The sequence below is a fragment of the Heteronotia binoei genome, chromosome 6, assembly GCF_032191835.1.
Source record: "Heteronotia binoei isolate CCM8104 ecotype False Entrance Well chromosome 6, APGP_CSIRO_Hbin_v1, whole genome shotgun sequence".
In the NCBI taxonomy this organism is placed as follows: domain Eukaryota; kingdom Metazoa; phylum Chordata; class Lepidosauria; order Squamata; family Gekkonidae; genus Heteronotia; species Heteronotia binoei.
The window spans coordinates 41,091,951-41,107,703 of record NC_083228.1 but is presented as its reverse complement, the minus strand read 5'-3'; the positions used below and the strand labels follow the sequence as shown (position 1 = coordinate 41,107,703).

Below are 15,753 nucleotides of genomic sequence, written 5' to 3'. Positions count from 1 at the left end.
TTTCAAAAATCCAGGCAACAACTTTTAAGCATTTCCTCTGCACTTTGCATGTTACTTTCAATTCAGCCACATTTATGATGTATACTTGTGACTTTTTATATGAATACAAAAAAGTTTTTATGTATATAAATACTGGAATGTCCATACATGGAACTGATTCATCATCCTAAACCTGTTTTGGTACACTTATACTGTAGTCATATATAATATTTAAGCAGTTGTGTACCTGAACAAGTGAGTTCACGTGATTGAGACCAATACTTTTTTATAGTCATATGTTAGCTACAAATTTTTACATCAAACTATTTCAGTTTACAATAAAGGTGTGTGCTTTACCCATCACTTTAAAAATCCAGTAATACATATCTATATAACAAAAATTTTAACACCAACACATATGTAGAGGTGTTCTTAAGAGGTAATTTTGAATTGCATTTCTGGTCCATAATTTTTAAAAAGGGGGATGATATTAACAAGTATGAGACTATGTTACTTCTCAGTATACTTGAAATTTTTCCTCATTTCATAACACTAGTTCTTATAAATACAGCTATTTTTTTTCTAGAAATGACTGATGTGCAACAAGTAATAATTGCAACAAAGGCAGTAAACATGTCAGAATTGTAGAATTATGGTGAGTGGGTTTTCCTGTTCTTCTTTCAACATTATATATGCCATTAAATGCCAATAATGTCCTTCTGTTCACTACATAGGACAAACCCTACGCTAAAGAACAAATGGACAGAAATCTGACATCAGGAATTATTAAACTGAGAAACCTGTAGAACACTTTAGCCTTCTAGAACATTCAATGACTGATCTCAAAGTAGCTGTTTTACTGCAAAGTAACTTCAAGGACAGAATGGAGAGGGAAACTGAATTACAAATAATTATGAAATGTGGAACAAACTGAACTGAACAGGGACTGATCCTGGGACAGAACAGGGATATTGGTTTCTTATCTATTAAATATGCTAGACCCATTCTCACCAAGCAGAGGTATACATCAACAGTATTCAATGTATTTCTCTTTTGGAATAGTGTATCAGAATGTCTTTTTTTTTTTGTATTGACAAATAAGGGATATTGTTTGTTCTTCTCATTACATATGCTAAACCCATTTTCCACTATATTCTAAATTATTCTTCTTTGTACTGGCAAACTGGAATGTTTATACTGTATGCTACATGTTAAAAAGTAAATTAGGTGGACAGGAACACCTCTGAGAAAAACATGTTCTCAGTTTAACCCAGGCTTAAGGAACAATAGAGCAATTAACAAGACTGTAGTTATTGCATGACACTCTTACTAACATTCTCCAGTTCTGACGTTTCCTGCCTTTGTTGTTGTTCCAAGCAAATGCTATTCCAGAACAAACTTGATGCTCTTTCAATTTGTTAATTTCAACATTTTGCCACTGGATTCTAACTTTTTTCTTTAGAAGCAGATATTGGATTTATATCTTGTCCTCCACTCCGAATTTCAGTCTCAGAGCGGCTCACAATCTCCTTTATCTTCCTCCCCCACAACAGACACCCTGTAAGGTGGGTGGGGCTGAGAGGACTCTCACAGCAGCTGCCCTTTCAAGGACAACCTCTGGCAGAGATATGGCTGACCCAAGGCCATTCCAGCAGGTGCAAGTGGAGGAGAGGGGAATCAAACCTGGTTCTCCAGATAAGAATCCACACACTACACCCAACTGGTTCTCAAACTTTGTACTATTTGCATACTTAACCACTGCCAATCAACTATATCTAGCACTGCTCATTGTACCGCATTTCATCATCTGATGAAGTGTGCATGCATATGAAAGCTTACATTCGGAGTAAAACTTTGTTGATCTTAAAGGTGCTACTGGACTCCAACTTTGTTCTGTGACTTCAGACTAACACGGCTGCCCACCTGGCTCTATTCAGGCCACGGTTACTAGGGAGGAATCCCAATATGGTAGAAGACTTGGGGATGTGTGACATTTTTCCAACAAAGGGCAGAAGAGGAGCAAGAACTGAAGAAGGTTGTACCACAATTATTTGAATACGATATCTGTAGTATACTATGTCTGAAAATCCTTATTCTCTTTCGGGCCAAGAACATACATTTTTAAATGCAGGCAATAAAACTTGGTTCCAGTGCTACATTCCCACTGTGAGGGATGCAGGAAGGAGCTCATCGGCATTGTTAGGTTAAGCTTTCTTCCCAGGAAGTAACTTCTGAATAGGTTAAGCTAGAGATGCAATCCCATCTTTCATGGAGAAAAGTTTTAAATATTTCGACTGAATGGACCCTTTAGGTTTGATCTTAAGAGATTTTGTAGAGTACATGGTGAATCAACACAAAAGCCTGAGGAACCTGAGCAGAACTGAAGCACCATGTCTACAATACAACCACCAGAGCTGTATTGCTAATATTCCATAATTAATGGATAACTGTCAAAATAATTTATATAATTTAGGGCAGGACACACAATCAACATCATAAAAATGCTTTTTGTCTGAATCAGAAAGGTGCTCAAACATTGAACTTCTGTGGAGTACCAAATGCTTCAGAGGAATCATGCGAAGCATTAGTGTTCACAGTAAGAAAATCAAAACTTGAAGCAATCCTAATAAAAAGAAATACTAATTAGTTTCCCCACATACACTATACTGAACACTCAAAGTGAGTATCTGATTTCTAGGTCTTCACCCCACCCCCTAAAAAATCATTCTGAAACACCATACACATTGTGAATACACTTCCGACTAATTTCATTCTTAGCTTAAACACAGTAACATGTTTATTGATTTATATGAAAAATACTCCACTAAGAAAGTAGACAAACTGCACAGAAATAGTACAAGTGTCATGTGCATAGCAATATAGCTTTAAAGCATTCACATATGGCTTTGTTAAAAAGAAACTGTTAGGAACCCTGGCCCTATGTGGACCTATGGGTATACAGTTGACACAAAGTAAACTGCTTCACATCTTTTAGGCACTTGCTAACAACAGTGTTCAATCCCTGGAAAAGAAAAAATTGTTTGTTTTTTAAGATCAAGGAAAAATACGGCAATAGCTGTGTGTAGCTGAAAAAACTTTTTAGTAGTGCATGCACAGAGCTGGAAAAATACAATTCCTGTGCAAGATTTATAGCAAATAACTGAAGTACAAAAATATGTACACATTTTGATTTTAAATATATACAGAACAAAAAGCCCTGAAATTCATTTTCTAAATAAAAATATATGACATGATAGTAGTAACAAAATGCAATTTACACTGCAATTGCAACTATTTAATTTAAATTCATACATGTTCATTTTAGGCGCTACCACAAAACTTTCTTTTCCTTTAAAAAATGCATTTAGGACATTGCTGGCATTCAAAATCTGCAGTCAGATAAACTGTTTTGCCTTCTTTACTACCCATAATAAATTACCCTAATGAATTCCAGTCTCGAGTGGCTTCCATTAGATGACGCTGCCCATGCCCCACCCAGTTGTCCTGATTGTCAAATATCCTGCCACAAAACCAGCAACTAAATTTTGTTTTCAGCGTATTATCAGAGGTAGTTTTTACAATCTGATAATTGTTTTTGCTAGTCTTCTTCAGTGTTAATTTTAAAACAAACCTCTCTTTTACAGGACTAATAGGTTTCAGCATTCTGCGCTTTCTTCGAGGGAGATCATCAGTAATTATGTACAAACTGTCACCATAATACGCTGGTTCCAGAAGAGCATCAATAGTCCTCTTTGACAAAGAAACCTTTAGCACATGTCCTTTAAATTTAGCAATAGTCTTCATAACATTTACAACTTCTGGAACATCTGCATCAGGATGATTTAGTACTACAACTGGCTGATTTCTTCGGGGGCATTTGATAAGTTGTTTAGAATTAAAAGGAAGTAATTTTAGAATCCGCACAGTGTCTTTTGACACTTTTTGCCTACAAGGAGCCTGAATCAAAGATTCCAATTCACTGATATCAATCTGATTTTTTTCTTTACATTTTCGATGCAACATTTTCTTTCTAGGGGATTCCTGAAGGTCATCCTTAGCTTTCCGTTTCAAGTTCCTGTTCTTCTGCGAAGCTGCAACAGTAGAAACCTTAACATTAGTTTGCTTTGAATGCCGCTTAGGTTTTGAAATTTTGTTTGTCATAGTCCCCGTTGACATCTGGCTTCCAAAACTACTCCCTTTCTTGGTCATTGTTTGCACTGACTCAGATGGACACTTTTGTGACCGTGTCGTCACATGTTTGGAGGAATGTAGAGATTCTACAGAAGTGAAAGGATCCTTGGATTTACAGCTTGACAAACAGGCATTTGCTGGCATCAATTTACCTGGTAAGATTAAGGCATCACTAGAAGAAAAAGCTGTCTTTTTTTGCTCTAGTGCAGGGCTATTAAGGGAATGCATATTATTGAACTGTGAAGATGACACAACATTGCTAACTGGTTGACAGTTCTCCGCAGCAGGAAAGGTCTTAATTTTCAAAAAAACCTTTTGTTGCATTGCTCCAGGTTTCTTTGGTTCAGTATTTTGAGTACAAGCAGTATTATGAAAAACATTACGATTCTGTACTAGAGACTTGTTTGGCGACATACATTTCAGAAAAACTGCTTGCCTGCCATTGGGCAAAAGTGCATAAACAGGTTGTTCTTGTCCAATCTCCTGTTGTTTTCTTGACTCTGAGGAGTCAACTTTACTGCCTTGATAACCTGTTAGTATTTTCACAGAGGAAATTCCACTCTCATGCCAGTCACCTGAATTAGTAACATTAAGTGGCTCCTTAGGTGATATACCAACTGATGAAACACTTACTGCTTCACTGCATGCACCAACACCAAAAGCATTTTTTACACTTCTGGAACTGCCAATTTTCAACTCCAGTTGTGATGTAGATACTGCTTCTTTAGCACACTCTTTAGAGGAAAATTTATCTAAAACCTGAGAATTATTTTCAGTGGCATTTGAAATTGTTCCAAGTGACCCACTACCAAATGTCAAAATCATTCCAGGTCCTTTGTTCAAAAGTAAAGGTGTAGGTCTTGTTGCCTGAGTATTTGATGAACTTATGTTTGGAGAAGGCTTTCCTGTAATAACCTGTAATCCTTGTTGGTGGGCAAGGCGCAAAGGTACAAAAAACCTTGATGGAGATGACTGAAGTAGCAGTGTTTTCTTCTGTTCTGAAAATGATGGACAAGTAGCATTTGGACCTTGCATGGCATAGTGCAATTTATCTTTTGCCAGCTGTTGTGTTATAATTGTATCGGTCTGTGTTTTAAGCAATGCACCAATTCCTGTTGTCCTTGGAGTTGACTGTACTTCTTGTGTTCTATGAGATGTTATGGGGACCCGTCTTTCATTCCTAAAATATACACTTTCATTCATTGTGTTGAAATTCACATTTAGCTCCCTTTTGAACGTAGCAGGAGAATGAGCTAAGCTGGACATGATTGTTTGGTCCCTGAAGGGCGTAAATCTTTTGCAGTCTGAACTATTTGAAAATGGTTGATTGTAATCTGTTTTTATGTACCTCTGTGGTTGAATAGTTGGTTTTACTTTTAACACATCTTGTAATGACTTGTTTACTTCTGGTGACAAATAATTTGATGCCTGATTACTCTGGAGTGAAAAAACTGATGTTATTTTAGGCATACATGAATTAATACAGTTAGAGGCATTGTCTTGTTTAGATTTTTCAGCTACATGTTCCAATACTTGATTTACCCTAGTACTCAAATATCGCTTGCCATCATGATGATTTTCTGCACAACACTGTCCATCAATGGCATATTTGGACTGACCAGTTGAAAATACTGGAGCATTCTTAGTATTCACACTGCCATAAACAAGTGGCACTGAAGATCTTTTTGCTAAATTTAACCCTGCTGCAGACTGTGGAAAGCATGCTGTAGTTTCACCTACAGGGTTGCTTTGGACGGAAAAGGTCTTGCTGGATGTAAGCTCCTTGGATGTATCAAGAATGCCTATTTTGGAGTAATTATGGAAAGGTAATGTTGTTTGATTAGCAAAATCAGTTGGATAATAATCAGTAATGTATGTACTGTTATTGTTCACTTCACCATTCAGTATTTTGAATTGTGACGGAAAAGTTTTTTTCATGGGGTCATAATGGAGCATATTTGTTCCAGCAGAAGAAAATACCTGAGGATGATCTTGAGGTATACTATTCCTCCAGGAGACATTATCTTTCGTTCCAGTCCAGCCAGAACCAAGTGTGGCAGTTTCTGGCTTCACTGCAAAACGCGTAGCACATTTTCCCACCACCGCAACAGGAGGTACAACAGCTCGAGATGTATCCCAACCAATGTAATTGTCACTTTCTTGCTTTATTTTTCCTGAATATTGATTAGAGAATGCAGGTGCTAATGAGTGAACAGAATTATTTGTAGGCATCTGTTGATTACTTTCATGTAGTACAGCACCTGAATGCATGCTGAGGTTGTCAGACGTGTGCTGCAGATATTCTGCTGAACTATCTTTAACCCCATCAATTTTATTTCCTGCTGCCAATTTTGGTTTATCTGAGGGTAAAAGTTTTATTACTATATGTTGCTTTCCATCCACCATTTTTAATCCCATAAATTTAGCACTGTAGTTTGCTGGAACAGATATTTTATTATTTTTCACCATCAACACTGTAGGACCATGAACAGCTTTTTTCAACAATCCCACTCCAGAACATAATCCATCTTCTGCTCTATTGTACTGCAGTACTGTAGAGGATTTTGTTCCACTGTGGGTATGCTTTTCACCAAGAAAAGTGTGGTCTTGATTTAACTGCAACTCTTTTGCAAGCTGGCTTACCTCTTCAGATGCAGGCTCTATTTTATTTGTATCTCCAACAACTTGTTCTTTTTCTTCAATTCCACAACTGCCACTAGTAATTCTTTTACGTTTCCATAGTGCCTTTCTTGAAGCCCCCGTTTTGTACCTTTTCAAGATAAGTTTAAGTCCTGTTGAAGTCTCCATCTTCTTCTCACTGTTATCTGTATCCATTTTATCTTTCGCATAGAGGTGGTCTCTGTGCAATGCAATAATATGTTTTAAAAGATAGGTTTTCCGCGATGCCATGTAATTACAATACTGACAACTAAAGGGAAATGTGCCAGTGTGTGAAACAACATGTTTTTGAAACTCTTCTTTTGAGAAACTTACATGTTGACATCTATCACATTTATACTGTATTTCATTGTGCCTATGAATATGCTGAACAAACGTGCCTACATCCAGGGTAGAAAATCTACATCTTGCACATTGAAAATGACCATTTACACAATGCCTAGATGTAAAATGTTTTGTCAAATCCAACAATGTGTATCTATGTTCATCATTACAGATTTCACACTTCACTAAAGTGCTACGATGCGTCCGACGGTGTTGGTTAAATGACTGAAAGTCATTAGCTGAAAAATTACACATTTCACAGGGGTAAGATGGCAACTCTCCATGGTGCAGCATCTGAAAATGTTTCTGTAAATCATTTGGGCTGTATCGAATGTTGTTTCTGCATTTTGTACAGCTAAAATTCAGTATTTTTGCAGATGTTTTCAACCCCTCTTCATGGTGTAGTTCTGGTTTACTTTGTGGAGCAAAAATCTCAGAACAATTTGGATAGCTACCATTCACATCCTCTTGTATGTAAAACACAGTTGCAGGTTTCTCTTTACATCGAAATAATCTCATGTATCTGTCAATCTCATGTTTAGCTATCACTTCATTGGGGATATCCACCCTGGGCAATTCTATTTTCACATTTTTTAATCCATAGGAGAGAATGTCTGAAACTGCAGGCTGAGGTGTAGACTTCTGAACAGCAGTTTCTGATACTGGATCGCATATTCTATCCAACACATTATCTTTTAATAAGCTTGTCTTTTCAATGTAAAAGGACTGTTCCTGTTCAAATGACATTTTAAAAAAATATTTTCGTATACTGTATTTTTTTCCTTTAAGTATACTGTGTTCGCTGTCCTTGTGCTGAAATATTTCCAGAGGTCCAGTTTCTTCCAAATAAGTATACCTAAAATTAAAAAAAAAAATACAAAGTTAATTTTTTAAAAAAACCTTAAAAGCAAAAAGATCCTAAATACAGATTCACATTTTAAAATCTGATCTGTGTGCTACAATGGCCATAAAAATAAAGGTGAGCCCAACCATTAAAAATTTTAATGCAACTTCCTTCTCTCTGTGGCATAGTGACTTCTGATTTAAGATTTTAGACATTATAGTTGAAAATGGCATGGTAGCAAGTAAAAAGTTTTAGCAGATGCCATTCTGCCCCAGATTGCCAAATTGCTATGCTCCTTCTTCACATGCCTGCTTCTTATACATCAAGCCATTCTCATCACTGGCTATAGTTCATGGAACAACATCACTGTTTGTTGTTCACTCCAAACTCTCTGCTGCCTCCTCCAGAGTTCCTCCTCCCAGACAATTTTCAAAGCTAGACATATAAAGCTACTTTACTGGCCTTCCCCCTCCAAACTAACTGGCAAATGCCGCACCAACTAGTTTTCTATGGCTATTCTATTTATGCCACATTTGGGCAGGACTTGACAGAACAGACACCGACACCACACTAACAGTGTCATCCTAAGGAAAGTTATGCCACTGTACACCCACTGATTTCAATACACTTAAAAAGGCCTAACTCTTCCTAGGTCTGCACTGCAAGCTGTACAAATGAGTATCCATGAAAAATGCAATTCATAATTTTGATTTGTAGTTTTAAAAGAAGTGAATGTTATACGAAACATATCAGTAGGAACAGCAGACCACGAGCAGAAGCTGAACCATTAGAACATAAGTGGGGAAAAATGTATACGAAACCATTTAATGTCTAAATGTAATTGTTGAGGTTTTTTGTTGGCTTGGTGCCGTATAAATAAACTGTTCTGTACATGTAACAAAATTCTGAACCAAAATTAAACATATTTTAAAAGCTGTTGCATTATGCCTACTACTACCTATTTTCATTATCAAACTCTTATGCATATAATGCAACTTGTATACATGGGGCATGAGAGGTAGGAATTTAACATGATATCAGAAGGCTTCCCTTAGCATCAGTTATTGCACTGAAGAAAATCCTCTTTCATCAGAAAATTAACTAAGAGCTGTCTTCTCAAGATTTATTCTGCAGAACACTACTGAATTGCATAGCTTTTCACTGAGAAGACATCACCTATTACTGAAGCAAGGATGCCAAAGGGGACAGTGGCTCCAACACAGAGAACTAATATCCACCCCTAACACAGCAGAAACATATTGGTGTTCAAATCACACTGAATTAATTTTATTTTTGTTTACTATCCATATCTCATATACGGTCCTCAAACACAGTATGGCCTACATATGCTTTGCTGAAGTAATACGCATGCTCTTACTCTAGTACATGATCCATATTACATAACAAGACAAAATATACTTTTAAATACTGAGATGTGACACATTAATCTTGCAAATAAACCATACAAATTATCAAACCAGCAAAAAGGTTTGCAGGCCTACCTCTCCGCATGTGGTACTCATCTGTGACCTAAAAGAAAGGGGAGGAAAGTCCAATCAGGTATTGTATAGCTTTCCAGCATTTTTTTTTACACAAAATTTTTACTGAACACTGACAAACAGCCAAGTCATTTTTTATAAAACCAAGCTCACACATTAAGCAAACTTCCCACATAACAAAATTTAACCAATAATAAGTCATAAAACTTACTCTTTAAGGAAAGGCTACAATTCCATTCTTCAGCAGCCTGTTCAATATTTTTGTTTCCCAAGAGATGAAAGGCATAAATGCAAGGCTCAGGAGAAGGCAAATTCAACACAAAGATGTTCATAAAAAACCTGGAAATACAGAAAAGGATTTTTAAAAAAAATCCTCAACACAAACATTTATGAAAAGTGTATATGTTCTAGAGTCACCATGATTTGAGATCTAATCTTAATTCAAATTCATAAGAACATAAGAGAAGCCATGTTGGATCAGGCCAACGGCCCATCAAGTCCAACACTCTGTGTCACACAGTGGCAAAAAATTTTATAATTTATAATTATAAAATAATTTTATAATTATTTATATTTATAAATTCAACCAATCCTAATATCATTTTACTATAAAGCTAATCAAACAGGGCTATAAAAACCCTGGCACCTGTTTGCCAAGAGTCCTAAAAAAACTGTGCTAATGCACAAATTTTACAAGATTTTGCTGCCTGTTTAATATACTGCTTAAAAAAAAACTGGTGCTGGTATATAAAAATATGAACAGCTTTTCCTGTCCCAATTCTAACAAAGAGCGACCCTCAAAATAAATGCAATGGCTATAGCAGGAATTCTAAACAATGGAACTAAATGGATACCGCACCTACCAAATTTTTAAAAGATACATTGCCGTAGATCTTGCTAATTTATATATTTTATAAGTGCCTTCCACTTTGGTATGGAAACCTGGTTTTGTTGACATCACACTGTGCTTCTTTGTACCTTATATAGTCTTATTTACACCCCCAAATGTATAAATACGGAGGGTTGGATCCCACCATATGACAGCTGGAGAAAAGTTTTATTCTCTCCAGCAGTTCCATTTGCAGAAGCGACACAAACACCAATTTTTTTTATTTGCATACGTACAAATCCAAAGGAAATGTGATGTAGTCATCACACAACCGTTTGGAAGCAATATATTATTTGGTTGGACAAGGTCACAAAGGGGATGCTGAAATATATCTTATCCTACATTTTGTGCAAGTGGAAATGCAACATGGAATACAATCATCTTGAGTCCAGACTACCCATGATGACTTCCTTGAGACTTTACTTACACAAGAGCCCTTGCACAAGCAAAAATCATTCCATTGGATCTAACCCATTAACTCTCAAGAAGCTGCTCATCTGGTGTTTTCACAAAAACAAAAAAAAATTAAAAAAATTAATTACTGATTATATAATTTGTTAAAATGTGTTTGTGATGTCTAAAGCTATCTTGCCAGCTTAAATCATACGAAATCACTAGTCTTTATATCCATCCAACCCTACATTTGATTACTGAATAAAGTGTTTGGCTTAAGTGTAGGGTATGTCCAGAGAGCACCAACTTGAATCTTTTATGGGCTGTCAACGTGCATAACCAAAAGCATCAAAGAAAAAGATCAACTGTGGAGACATGTTGGGATCAACAGAAGTCTTGAACAGGCTACGCACCTGAACCGCTAGGATTAAAAAATGGTACACCCACTCTTCAAAACTAGAACAATCTTGCTAAAGTGTGCAATCTAACAATAAATTTGTTTTAAACATGAGAAACAAACTCAACCTATCAGTCTTGCAAGTATTGACCTTCTCAGCTTAACTTTGTAAGTCATCTGTAATCATCTAAGTATATTTTTAAATGCAGTTCTACTAATAATTATCAATAAAAAATCTCCCCCATTTTATGTGTTTGAGAAATACTGTATGAAAGTAGTGCTTGAAATATAACACAACTATACGATAATTGTATCTTCAAGAGCCATAAGACATGAACATCAGATGTTTGAGAGCTGCAGGCAAGAAAGAAGGAAGGACAGATGGCAAATAGATGGGGAGGGAGAGGTGGAAAGAAAGCAACTAACTTTAAGTGCATTCTCCAAACTGCTGGCTGGCTTGGCTTAGCGAAGCAATTTAAAGAGACGAATGCCTTCTCCAAGCCAGATAACAGTGGGGGCGTCAAAAGCCACATGTGGCTCCTGAGCTGCAGTTTGGCCACACTTGTTTTATACTTTTAATGCTATGCCTGTCCAATTTTAACTCTCAAGCATTATCACTAAGCATAAGTGAACATAACAAGAACATTTCCAAGTATGAACAGTTATCTTCCATTTCTATGTATCTGAGGAAGTGTGCGCACACAAGAAAGCTCATACCTTGGCTCGATAACTCTGTCCTATTGCTTCAGACCAACACAGCCACCCACCTGGATCCAAGCTCATTTCCTGTAAACTGTGTCTTTATACTATTTCCAATATATAAGGCTGTCTTGATTTACCTCAGCTATGCACTGTTTTGAGCAATGTTATTAACTTCAGTCCTATGAAGAATATGAAAGCATCCAAGCTAATGACAGAACTCATTATGCTTGGGGTATCAGATGATAGCCATGATTAAGGTATGTTGATGAGAAGCTCCATCTAAGAACAAGATGGAGGTCAAGACAGATCTTGCTTGTACACATACTCTTGGGTGTGCTTTACAGTCCTTTCCATACTAACATGCATACCTAGCCAGTAAGAGTGAGCAGCCAGGATTGAATAAGACCTCTCTTTATTCAAAGTCAAGACATGTTGGGATCTGAAAACCAATACATTGGCCTGCCTTACTGTTTCAAGATATTTACCAGTGGAGAACCATTACTGAAGAAACTAAAGACCTCAGTTCATCATGTACCAGGCTGGGCAAAACATTTCAAGTTGAGTTTCCTAAGTGACTCCAGAACGTGGTTTCTCCAGTGAGGGGGGGGGGGACCCTCTCCTGATTGGCATCAACCTGCTACCCTCACCCCCAATAAAATAGGAGGTTCAGGTAGAGATAATGGGTAACTGCACACGCGTTTCCTACTCCCACCCCGCATTTCGTGTTGTTGCTCTCAGCCTCGCGCTCTGCTCAGGACTGGGGGAAAGGGGACATTCCTTCTCCCCCTCAAGTCAGCGGAGTGATACATGGAGCTTGTTGAACCCCGACACTGAGGAGCGCGAAAAGGGCGAGATAAGAAACTAATTTCAGATCTCCACAATCTTTCTGTCTCTCTATAGGAAAAACGGTCCAAAAAGAACCTCCACACGAACTTTGCAGAACAGAAATACAAGAGAGAGCGCGGGACTATTTAACGCCTCGGCCCAACAAGAGGGTGGCTTCCGGCCCAACTGCCGGGATTCACCCGACCAGTTTAAAGTCCTCCTCCCCCCACGGCTGCTAGCTGAGCCGTTGACCCGACAAGCTACGGGGGTGATCCACCTGCCCCCCTTCCCTCCATGGGCGCGCAGGGCTTCATCCCTCAACCTCCCCCCCACCCGCCAAAGACAGCGCTGTGCGCTTAGGTTACCTTGCCCGTCTCCATAGTCCGACGAGTCACTATTGGCGGCCATTACGCTTTCCATCCGGGGACTGCGGGGAATTGACGAGTTCAGCAATGGAAGGAGGGGTGGAGTAACTGTGGCGGAGGGATATGTGCCGCGCGTGGAAAGGGGAAAGGACGGGGGCCCAGCGAAGTTTGTGGGTACGATTTGCAACCCTGCGAGTGCCGCGCCCTCGGGCTTTCCCCCCGACCCCGGTTGTGCAGGCGCTGCGAACTGGACCCCTTCCTTCGCTTTCCCGCTCTGTTAAAACTGCGCTGGGAGCTGCTCTTGGGCGGGCAGCTTCTGCTAAACTAATGAAGGGAGAAACACTGACTGCTTCACCCAACACCGAGTCCCTCCTCTTCCTCCTCCCCTTGAGTGTGTGTAACAGAAAGAGAGACTATGGGCTCAATAACACAATACATGACATAAAGCAAGCAAAGAAGCACCTATATGCTCCTGCCCACCTTCTGATGGGTTGCCAATGAAATGGCCTTGTGCTCTCTTTCTGTGTCTAGCCTCGTAGACAGGCTTACACAACCAGAAGCATCATGTCCTCCCTCAGTCAACCGAGAGTGATGACATCACCATCTTCCCCTTGCTCATCAATCAGCCACCCTTGGCTATTGTTTGAAACCCACGCCGCCGCCTCATATTAGTAATGTAGGGCTCATGTTTCTGTGCAAATAATAGCCCTTCTGTTTCCCAAAGGGGGAGAAATAGGTCCCTTTACCCCTCTTGCTTACAATACATCCCCTCTTTGCAGTAAGATTTGTTTCACTTGATTGCTATTCTAATCCTTGGTGAAACAAGGAGACGGGGAAATGGCCAGGGAGGGCCTCAAGCAGTTTGTAAACTAGTACTAAAAACAACGCAGCTCTATTCCTCACAGTCAAAAACAGGAAGGAGTAGGGAGCTGTTATACCACTGGTGTTAGTGACTCAATAGAAAAACTGCTGGTAGGTTAGATTACTCTTTTTTTTTAAGATGCACACTAGGAAGGACAATATCAAAATATGCAATATCCAGTGCTAAATTTAATTTTATATTAATGAATCAAGGGACAAAGACAGCCACCACTGGGCTTGTACACCTTCTTGGCAGAGCTGGGGTCTCCCATGCCCCTGCTCTTCACAGGATGAGGCTGGGCACCATGCCTGAGCTCCTCCTCATTGGCCAAGGTTGTAAGACACCTCTCTGAACGTATTCTCTTCCTCATGGCTGTATTGGGCCCAGGCTGGCACAGAATGAAGGCAGGCCTCACTGTGCCTCCTCGCCTCTTCAGAAGGTGAAGCTGGGCACCCATTCCCCCCCCCCAAAAAAAAAATAAAATATCTTTATTGGAATACATTGAAAAGTACAATGAAAGGCATAAACAAACAACAATAAAGAAAATTCATCAAAATACAATACACAATAAAAGAGTTGCAATTCTATGAAAACTACAAATGGTCTAGTACATTTGGAATTTCATTCTGTTCAGTCAACTATTCCAAAATAAAAAAATCAAACAGTTTCAAAATTTAGTTTGGGAGTCTGAGATTCTACAGTGAGGGACTGTCAACCATTTTAAATAAATATGATCTGTCTGGAGTTGGATAGTAATACCAGTGATGCAGTGTGTGTGTTGTAAAATGTCCAGCCAGAAGGACTGCATCAGTAGGCCAGCAATGTAGATAAGAGTCTATTCCTCCACAGGCTCTCCAGCAAGTAGTAGAGGTTGTTTTGGAGAGGTAAGCCATCTTCTGTGGAGTCAGAGACCAAAACAACAGTATTTTGAAGCTTTGCAGTCTGATTTCTGAAATATTGGATGAGAATGGTTCCATGTTCCACAGTGAATTCCATTTATCCTTCAGTAATATTTTGCCAGTTATTTTGTGCTATTTGGATTGGTAAATCAGTTGAGAAGCTTTCTTAAGATCAGTGAAGGAGCCATCAATTATAGATACTAAATGTTTTTGAGTAGTATAGAGTACTGAATAATTTGTTCTAAGGCAGTTGGAGGTGCTGTCATGAGTTTGGTCAGAGCAATAGTTCTGGTACCCATTCTTGAGGCAAGTGAAGTTCACCATGGATAAGAGGTAATGCACATTGGAACAAAGAAATCCTTAAATATCTGCTGATGGGGCCATTTTGTGGTTTTGCTGACCTATATAAAAATTCCAAAAGTTCCCACAGGCTCAAAAAAGTTGGAGGTCCCTGAATTAAGGTAATATGAATATCTGCAGACTATCTCAATACCCACTTTTTAAATCACTGAATTCTAAGTAATCAATCAGTACATAAAGATCATACAGGATAGTTTGGACCCACAAAAAATCAGAAGGTAAACTACAGAAAGTCCAAAATGAGACAAGGAAATATGTACTTAGAAGGCTTCCAGAATAAACTGGAAAACTGATCTTGTTGCTTTCTTGATAGATGTACTGGTTGATTACTTAGAATTCAATGATTAAAAAGTGGGTATTGAGACAGTTTGGGGCCATATTCAAAAGCACAGCAAACCAGCCTGCAGGCAGTCATTACCTTAATTCAGAGGTCCCCAACCTATTAGATCTTAAGGGCACATTTGGAATTCTGACACAGGGCGGTGCACAGAACCACAAAATGGCTGCTGTGGTAAGGCTTCCACATGTCAGGTACTCAATATTTT

At 38.6% G+C, this 15,753-nt stretch overlaps 1 protein-coding gene across 2 annotated transcripts; it reads right to left on the bottom strand.

The window, feature by feature from the left end:
* Positions 1–2,753: 2,753 nt before the first annotated feature.
* ZNF518A (zinc finger protein 518A) lies at positions 2,754–13,435 on the bottom strand. Of its 2 annotated transcripts, XM_060241366.1 has the most exons (4): positions 13,088–13,435; positions 9,728–9,855; positions 9,520–9,547; positions 2,754–8,029 (listed from the first exon to the last, which is right to left on the bottom strand). In XM_060241366.1, the coding sequence occupies exon 4, from the start codon at positions 7,918–7,920 to the stop codon at positions 3,415–3,417; it is 4,506 nt and encodes a 1,501-aa protein (XP_060097349.1). In that variant the 5' UTR covers positions 7,921–8,029; positions 9,520–9,547; positions 9,728–9,855; positions 13,088–13,435; the 3' UTR covers positions 2,754–3,414. The 2 variants fall into 2 exon arrangements, with proteins under 2 accessions (XP_060097349.1, XP_060097350.1); XM_060241367.1 differs by lacking the exon at positions 9,520–9,547 and having other exon boundaries at positions 13,088–13,282.
* Positions 13,436–15,753: the final 2,318 nt, after the last annotated feature.

Excerpts from the sequence above, each read along its gene's own strand:
- ZNF518A (XM_060241366.1), bottom strand. The coding sequence starts at position 7,920 with ATGTCATTTGAACAGGAACAGTCCTTTTACATTGAAAAGACAAGCTTA.